We start from the raw sequence: 9305 nt of genomic DNA on the forward strand, positions 1-9305 counted from the left end.
AGCTCTTTGCAGGTGGAATCCTGGCTCAGCCATTTAGAGCTTTGTAACTGGAAAAATCCTCTCTCCCTACCTTAGTTGCTTCGTTGTAAATTGTCATGTTTCATGAAGTCAGAGTGAAGCTTAAATGCATTACTACATATAAAGCTCTTAGCCTGATGCCTGGTGTGTAGGAAGTGCTTTCTTTTTAACCAGTCTAGCTTTCAGCAGTTTCTCCCAGATCCCAGAGTGCTGGCTGTTATTATTTTCATTACATTTCTTCCTAGTTAAGCCTCTTCTCCTCCGCACATTTTTTTTTTTAAATTTTTTAAAATACCTTAAGGTATTTATCTTCAGTACATGGGATTAGGTTTGAAAAAATTACCCAAGAGGGAAGGTTTCATGCATAATGATCCTAGTTTTCTTGCACTAGAGGCACCAGGGTTTAGGATCTCTGTGCAGCCCTATCACGTCAGTGTTCTGAATGAGCATTGAAATTCAGCCTGTTCTCCATAGAGGGGCTGCAGCTTCCTACAGACTCACTAATTGTGATTCGCGTGGTGCTTCCATTCCTCTCCCTCTGTGGCAGGGTAGTAAACCTCAGGTCATTTGCAGTCCTCCTAGATTTCAGGTTCTGAATTTCCTTTAGAATCTTCCATTTTTTTTTACTGACTTCAAACTTTCCTGTAAGATATTTTCAAGCCCCCTTAGTCTTTCTAATTGTGGTTGCAAATAACAAAAAGGTGCATGGCCGAAAATACTAAGATCTCAGCTTTTTTTCCACTTACTACTACTACTACAGTGTTTTCCAAAATATATTTCTTGAGATAGGAAGACATTTTGTAGTGAAAAAGGATTCTGAAAGTACATTTTGTAATTAGTGGGGCAAACAACATTCAACAGGTGCATTTTCTGTTTTAATAGTTTCTCACGTGCCCCTGTGAATCTCGCTCAAGAGTGCGTGGTGTTTCAGTTCAGTCGCTCAGTCATGTCCGACTCTTTGCAGTTCTCAAACATTTATCCTTGGGCAGCTAGGGTTCTTTGGGAAACCCTGAATTGTGCTCTCTTTATCTCACTCCTTTCCAGTCCAGCTTCACCAGTGTTACTGGAGTGATTTTTTTGGCTTTTATTAGTCTTTCTCAGCCACCTTCAGACCTGTTGCTTGTCTTCTCACAGCTGTGAGAATCTCTGGGTCTTTTCTGCTCTTGACCATGTCCTTGCCTTGACACAGGATTCTCTGCCTCCTCCCGCCTCCTGTGAGATGTCTTCTATTTAGTTCATTGAAATTATTTGTTGGGCACGTGCTTTCCATGAGACTTTTTAAAGTGGAGAGTGTTGCGATAAAGCGGATTGAAGAAGTTATTGGGAATAGAGTTAAGTTTTTATATATATCTTTGTCTTTTTATCTTCTTTCTCTAGTGTTCTTTTGAAGATGACAGCATCCATTCCTTATTAAAGCCATTAGAACTGGAACTACAAAAGACAGTGCATACATACTGTGGAAAAATTTACAAAATATTTATCAAACAACTGACAAAAAGTATACAAGACCGTTACGACAGACCGCCAAAAGAAAGGTGATTCTTCGTGACTGCTAAATCAAATGAATTAAAACAACAAAATATCAGAGACTATTGTGAAGGAATAGTCTTAGATGAAGTTTTCGGGAAGGAATTATTCATCTTCAGTATAATTTTTTTCCTGAAGAAGTTAAATGAGCTGTATTTTCATGGAATGAAGAACAAGTTGAAGTCTTGGACCTCAACAAGAAGATATTTTTGATCTCTGATGTTTTATGTTATCTGGTATCATTCCAGTACTGACAAAAATATTATTGAATGGTTATGGCCTACAGACTTGGGTTGACTCTTAACTCTCAAGTAGGTAAGAGCAGTAGGGATGTTTGGATGGAGAAATGTACCTCATACACAGTGGAAACACTCAAACTGTGAGTATAGCAATAATCTTATGTCAGCACTAACCTCACTTTAAATGTGTGAGAAAAAAAAAGTTGTTTACAGAGACAGGAAAGGTTCTGTTTCTAAAGAAATGTGATGTAACTGATGTCACTGTTGACAATCTGTGCGTGCCTTTATACATTTCATCTCTGTTTAAAATATTTTTGTGACAATCACGTTTAAAAGTGTTTTTAGTTTGTATGTAAGCTGCACATTTAAGATTGAGCTCTATAAGAAAAACAGTGAAAGTTTGGGTTTTAGTCTTTGTGTGTATTTGTGAAATGTAGTATTTTCATTTGTATGTGCTTAACTGTCTTGCCAAAAGTCAAATCTAAGATTATTAAGCAAGTATTTTAGGAAAATTTTTTATCACTTTAAAAATGTGATAAAATGAAAAATAAAATGAAAAATTTCAGCTTTACTGGGCATTCTGGAAGCAATAAATATGCAGATAAGAAAGTGAGAACCTAACAAGTACACTTATGTGATGGTGGAAAATGTGATGGACCGAAATACGGAAGCTATGTCTTCTGTGAGCAATGATTACAGTTATAATGGAGCAGGAAACAGTGGTCCATTGAAACCTTTCCCCTTCTACCTCAAAGTGGCTTTGCAAAATGTCTTTGAAGAAGCAAATATACATATACAACTTTAATTTAAGTACAGTAGAAAACTTTCATGGGTGATTTGGCTTAAGACTGTCACATCTGACTGTAGGAAAAACAGTTTTGATTTGGTTAATGTGCATGTCCTCCTTTTTTGAGTGTCGCTTAAGACAGCTCTTTTTTTATCTTGACAGTAAGAAAAATATTACTTTTCTTAGTGTTTTTGACCTTTAACTGATATAACTATAGATTCTGAGTACTTAGCATGTACTGTGCTGGGGCACATGTCTCTTTACCAAGTGCTATGAAGTTAACTTCTTTTTCTCCTTTTGATATTTTAATACTTAAATAGGGAAGAGAAAATCATGAAGGAAAACTGCCACTCTCTGGTCATTTATGAAGTACCTAAAATAGTGGTGACTGGCTTTATGAAGACACAGTGCCCTCTGTGGGGATGTGGGAGAAGAGCTGGCTTCTGTCTGGCGCGGTTCAGTCAGGGACAGGTTGAGAAAGGAAGGTGTAAGGAAGACGAATCAGAATTTGACAACCAGCCCAGCTCTCATGGGACAGAAGCACTTAGGGAATGCCACGGTGAACATGAGAACTCATGAACTTGTTGAGATTGAATTGGCTAAATAAAAAATGGGATCCCTAGAATTTCGAAGTTTGGAGCAGATAGGGTCATTTTTAATGGCCCTGGAGGAGACCCTTGGCTGCCTGGCACATTAGGCTCTTGTGGGGGCCTTGACGAGAATGGCCTGGGCTACACCTTAGATGACCCTGCTATGCCATATCCAGCTGGGTCTGCACACTACACAGAAGTGGAGCGAACAGGACAGTGGGCCTCCTTGTCCAGATGGAACACGTCAGTGTTTTGCCACGTTTGTGTTATCTGTCCCTTTTTCCTTTGCTGATGTATCTTAAAGAAGCCAGTCATCATGTCATTTCACCTGTATAAACACTTTGGTAGCTACAATGACATTGTACCCCTTTTGGCTTCAGTTAATATCAAAGGCACATTTCCCATATGATAAGAGTGCCAAAATAAGTCACCTTATGATTCTATTTTTATAAGCACCTCAGATGATTTTGGTGTCATTTAGTTTGGGAACCACTGGAAATCATTCTGCCAACTTGAAGGCTGAAGTTAGGATCACAATTCTTAGCACAGTTGGTGGATTATAAATGTGATTCTGAAATGTTAATGGAAGTACTTGGGGTTATTTACAAGATATGAATTTGTATTGTTAGGAAGCTCCTTAGGTTTAATTTTCTCAGTGAACGGACTCTTGGCCCCATGGGCTCTAGTATGATGGAGACTGGGTAGAGTGTGTCGTAGTTTAGCTGGACTGTCTGCTGTGGTCTCACACGTGTGCCTTATTTATACCATCACACTCTCCATTGTGGGGTCAGTTGGAAAGTTCTTCACTTGGTTTATTCAGTCCTGACCTAATTTTAGCATTTTACCATAAATTGGGTTATGGTGAAAACTCTTACACAGAAAGTCCTTAACAATATTAAAATGAATTTTCTGAGTTTAGATAAACTTTTTGCTTGAGAAGTTTCAAGAAATACAGTTTCTCAGCATTAGTGAGGTTAAATTCTAGAGCAGCTTAGAGAATGTTTTATATTTCTTTCCTTAAGACAATATAACTATGCAGTGTATTTGAATTATATATTCTTTGAGTCTATGTCTTAGAAAAATTCTGACCTCAGAATTATCTCTGGGCTACAGTGTTACCAAAGTGGAATGACTTTATAATGTAGTCAACTTTCATTTATATGAAGTTGCCATCTTAGAGGAAAAAACCTTGGAAAATACCTTTAGAAAATATATATTGTGATTTACATTTTAAGAAAATACATACTTTGTTTTTTCCCCCTGGGAAGAGTAGTTCATAATGTATATACAGTAACCCAGTTATCTTTGGATACTTTAGAGCCTGAAGCAGTATTACTGCTTCACTGCTCTCTCATTTTGCCTCAAGTTGAATGTTATTGGTATAAAGGAAAGAAAACCAAACTGAACTGGATCTGCATTCTCTTCTTGGTTAGGGGGCCCGGGCATATCATTCACCTTTTCTGTACCCTAAGTTTGCGAACAATCAGTGTGCCTTTCCCGCCTCACGAGACTCGGCAGTCATGGAGCTATGAGACCCAGAAGAGAGGATGGGTTAGCTGCGTGGCTTGCCTTATGCCCCTCCAGCCTTGCTGCTGAAGTTCTGGGCTGCCCTGTTGCCTCCTGTACAGGTCATTCTGTTTTAGACTGAATGTTTGCTGACATGCATTGTATCTCCAGTGTGAATTTGCTTAGCTTGTGTAAGGAAGAATTTTTAAGGACGAGAAAGTGAGGAGAAGTATGATGTAAATGAATGATTAGAGGAAGAAGGAAAAGAGAGGAAGTGAGAGAAGTGAGGAAATAGAAGGGAATAAGAGTGAGAATGGCCAAAGGCAGAGAAAGAGAAGAGTGGCCAAGAGTGGGGAATAGAGAAGGCAGGAGGGAGGGGAGTGGTGTGGGGACAGTCACTTTTGAAGCTGCAGCCCCCTAGCCTGGACCGCTGCCAGCTTGCCTTCCTGTTTCGGTTCGTGGCCCTGCGGCTTTCATGGAAGGGGCAGCCAGGCTACCTCTGTTGAATTTGTTTGTTTGATTTGTTGATAGTAGAGTCTTTCCCCAGTTACTCTGCTCACTGATCATTTAGTGCTATGATTCTACATTGTAGTTTTTTTTTTCCTCTTTTTATATGTTGGATCCCAGTTTGTGACCTAAGACCTGTGGAAACAGGATGACAAATATCTTCCTTTTTGACATCCTTTTAGTCCTCCCAGATAATGGATTATGCAGGACTGACCACATAGATCATACAGGAGGTTAGGGTGGAGGGGATAACCTTATTAGATCTGAAGGGGGCCCAGGAATCTATCTGGTTTTCCCAGATGATACTGATAGGAGGCCAGGTTTGGGAACCACTGCCCTGCCTTGAGTGGCAGTTTAAATCACACATCACATCCACTGATTCCTCAGTAGGCATTCTTCCAGGTGGAGTGTTAGGAAGGGATTCAAGAGAACAGGATAAAACAGGAGTACATTAAATGGAAAAACCTTAAAAGAGGGTAGTCAGTGTCTTCTTTTTCAGAAGTTTATATTGTAAGGAGTAAACATCTTAGTGTTAATCAGTAGTGATTTAGCAAGACCACTAATTTTTTGTTTTTAACTTTTTGATTTCGTAGAGTAAACAGAAGAAACGTAGGGGCACACGATGTCAGGAAAGGTAGGTGCACAGTGTGTCAGTGTAGGAACAGTTATCAGTTTATTAAATGTAACTTCAAGTGTCTTAAACAATTGCCTTATTGCATTTTAATATTTAATTAAAGTAGATTAAATAATGACTAGTACTGTAACAGTTAATCCTTTTATACATTGCCAAAGCAACCCTTTTTTGCCTGTTAAAGCCTGGTTTAACTGTCCTGATGTTTGTTGTTTCTTGATTCATTGAACATGAAACTAGGTTTTTAAAACTAAGTTATATGAACTTAAGGCAAGTGTAAAATATGGTGCAAGGATTTTTTTTACCTAAAAATGAATATGATGTTAATTTAGATATCTAACAATTACAGAACTATAAGAACATGGAATAGCATGTTGAACTAGGCAATTTAAAACTGATTACAAATCAATGTCAGACTTACTTCTAAATGGAAAATATCTATTGTCACCTCATTTCCACCAATAATTCCAAATATCTAATGGGATTATTTTTTAAGAATTTTCTATAACTCCAGTTTTCAAACAAAAGAGAGCCTTCGAAAAGATATGGAGAGAAGAAAGAAAATCTCACTTTTAATGCTGTGAATGCTATTTGGAAGGTCTGGTCAGACTTTTTAATACCAACTTAACTGATGTGAAGCCTCTGATGATGTGTAGTTTACATATACTGTCTGAATTTGTAAGCATATTCAAATATACAACATCATAGTAAGTCCTTGTAAAAACTAAAGAGAAGCAACAGTGTACCTTCCATTTAAAATATAAGTTGACTTTGGCTATGATGGAAAATAGCTGTTTTCAATCTGTGTATAAAATTTCTTCAGGGAATATTGGGGTGTTATGCAAAAATAATTCAGGTCTTGTAGCTTCGCTGTCGACTGTCACCCATTTCAAACTCACCAGAACACACATGCATCGCATTCATTGTCAGTATTTGAGAGCTGGGCCAGGGGCTTTTGGTGGATGTTGTAACAGAAGATCTGTGAAGGGGATGGTGGTTTGCACCTGTTCCTGAAATCAGAAACTGGAAGGTGTTTCCATTTTTCACAAATATTTGCATAAATGTGTTAATATTTTGAGTAGTAATGATTCTAAAGCTGCAAGAAGGCATTTTGCTATACTGTGATACATAGCGATTACTACTCTTAAACAGCTTTTTACCTTAAAATATTATGATTTTAGGATAAATTGGATATCCTCCTCCAAGTAGTTTGTGTGTCTTGACATTTATTAAAGAGAAGGTGAGTGCAAGATTATAGATTCAGATATAATGTGAGAATAATGGCAAGTTGCTTTGTTCTGTTTTGGGGGGAGTTCATATCATCTTTTTCACTCTGTGGTGTTATTAAATAAACATATACTCAATAAATGTCTGATTTCTTCAAATGATGTGTCTGAATTATTCTAGAAGGCTAATGCATATTGATGTATGGCAAAAAACCATCACAATATTATAAAGTAATTATCTTCCATTTAAATAAATTTTTAAAGTAATTTTGAAATCATTAGGCTTGGGAAACTTGATAACTAAAAGTCCAGGCAGGTGGCAGTTCCTGGATTGACTAATTCAGCAACTGGACAATGTCATTGGAAACCTAGGCACCTTCTGTCTTTACATTACTGTTCTCACATGTGAGCTAGTTTTCCCCCCATGGCCCCCAAATGACAGCCAGCATCCTGGGTCCCAAATGATAACCAGAGGCAAAAATACATCTTTTTATAAGAGGAAGGTGCCACCTGTCCCCACTCACTTGCCCTCATAGCCATAGCAGTGGCTGTCTGTGTCCAAAACAATTACTTTTCAAAGAGAATGAAGCTTGAATGGTTCGCTCAGATCTTGATTTGCCCCAAACTTAAACATAGCCTCCCCTTGAAAAATGGCTACTCACAGGAAAGGAAAAGGAAGTAACATCAGGGTTCTGTTAGAAGTCTGTGGGGTAGAAGGGTAGATAACAGACCTACATGATTTTACTGGCCCAAGTATTTCTTAAAACTTCCCAGAGGATCAAATTTCAGATCTAGAGAAGAGCACCTTTTCTGTGCCAGAGTGTAATTGTGCTTTAATGGGTCTCTGTAATGTTATGATCCAATAGTTCTCAGGCTTTTGCACATTTTATTATTTATACTGTGATTTTCTGGTCACAAATAATAGCATAAGCATAAGGGTTTTAAAAGATACTGAGGTGATGAGTACTTACAAGAGAGTTAAAATCAACTAACTTTTGTTTTAAATCATTTATGTTACACAATGTCCTTTTTGAAAAAAATTCAAATACAGAAGAATTAAAAGTATACTAAGTAAGAAAAAGACTCCTAACAAGCCACCCCTGAGAACATTTAGCGTGTATCCTCCCTGTCTTGCACTGCACATTTACGCGTGAGGCACCCGCACTGGGCTTGCTGCTACGGTGTCTGACAGCTTGCCTAATTTCAGATTATACATTATAATATCTTGCCTTGTTGATACATTAGATCCACCTCGTTCTTTAGCTACATATTATGTAATGATAGTGTACTTAAGTAGAGATTAGCCTATGGACTTCTGAAAAATGAAACCAAAAGTAATGAGTTTTAATTTGTTAGGGGAAGTAGTCATTAACTATTTTTACCATTTTTCTAGTTGTGATTTAATTTAAGTGCATTAAGTGGAAAGTTTTTGTAAAATAAACAATTTGTAATATACAATAGATAATATAATCAAAGTAAGTAAGAGTTATATCTTTGTGAGACGGACATGTCTAAGTACTGTTACTTCAGGGTTATTCTTATACCTTTCCATTCTTTCTTAAAAAGATTTTGAATAGTAAAGTTTTAAAAAATTTGTGAAAATTAGCAAAATTTGACCATCAATTTTACTTATGCTTTATCTACTGTTCTTTAGCATTTAAAATATTTTAATAGGGTCACTTAACAGGTTAAAAGAGGTTTTTAGTCTGTTAGAACAGTGCTGTCTGACAAATACAATACAAGCACGTATATAATTAAGTTTCCTAGTAGCCACATTAAAAGGATTTTAATAATATATTTTGCTTAAGTATATCCAAAATTTTATCATCCAGGCATGTAGCCAATGTAAACATATTTAGTGAGATCATATTTTTTCCCTAGTGTGCTAATAAGCATGCAGTTATCACATAGAGCACAGCTCAGTTCAGCTTTGTCACGTTTCAAGTGGCCACTTGTGGCTCATGGGTAACGTATTGGACAGCACAGCTCTGCTAAAGTGTAAACTCTGGAGGCAAAAGTCATTTTTTTTTTTCAAGTGGTGTCTGTCACCGTGACTATACATGGTAGACACAGATTTGCTCAATATATTTTAATTGAGAGATGTTTTATAAAACTTTGGAGGTGTTTTGTAAATTGGTACGAGTTTGAACTCTGGCCATTTTATTTTTAAAGACAAATAAAATTCGATTTCCCAAAAATGTATACCCTCATGGATAGTGAAGGAAGTTAAACCAGAAGAGGTGAAAAAATTTTAGTCTAATTAAAGTGTGTATG

General features: G+C 37.1%; 1 protein-coding gene across 4 annotated transcripts in view; it reads left to right on the forward strand.

Annotated features, from left to right (window-relative positions):
- Window positions 1–7190, forward strand: part of GXYLT1 (glucoside xylosyltransferase 1) — a 54727-nt gene extending 47537 nt beyond the window's left edge. For all 4 annotated transcript variants that reach the window (XM_027967442.3, XM_012174485.4, XM_027967443.2 and 1 more), the window contains one exon: window positions 1396–7190. In XM_027967442.3, coding sequence (XP_027823243.1) covers window positions 1396–1432 — 37 coding nt within the window. In that variant the 3' untranslated portion in view covers window positions 1433–7190. The remainder of the gene's footprint in view (window positions 1–1395) is intronic.
- Window positions 7191–9305: the final 2115 nt, after the last annotated feature.

This window comes from Ovis aries, chromosome 3, assembly GCF_016772045.2.
Source record: "Ovis aries strain OAR_USU_Benz2616 breed Rambouillet chromosome 3, ARS-UI_Ramb_v3.0, whole genome shotgun sequence".
Classification (NCBI taxonomy): Eukaryota; Metazoa; Chordata; class Mammalia; order Artiodactyla; family Bovidae; genus Ovis; species Ovis aries.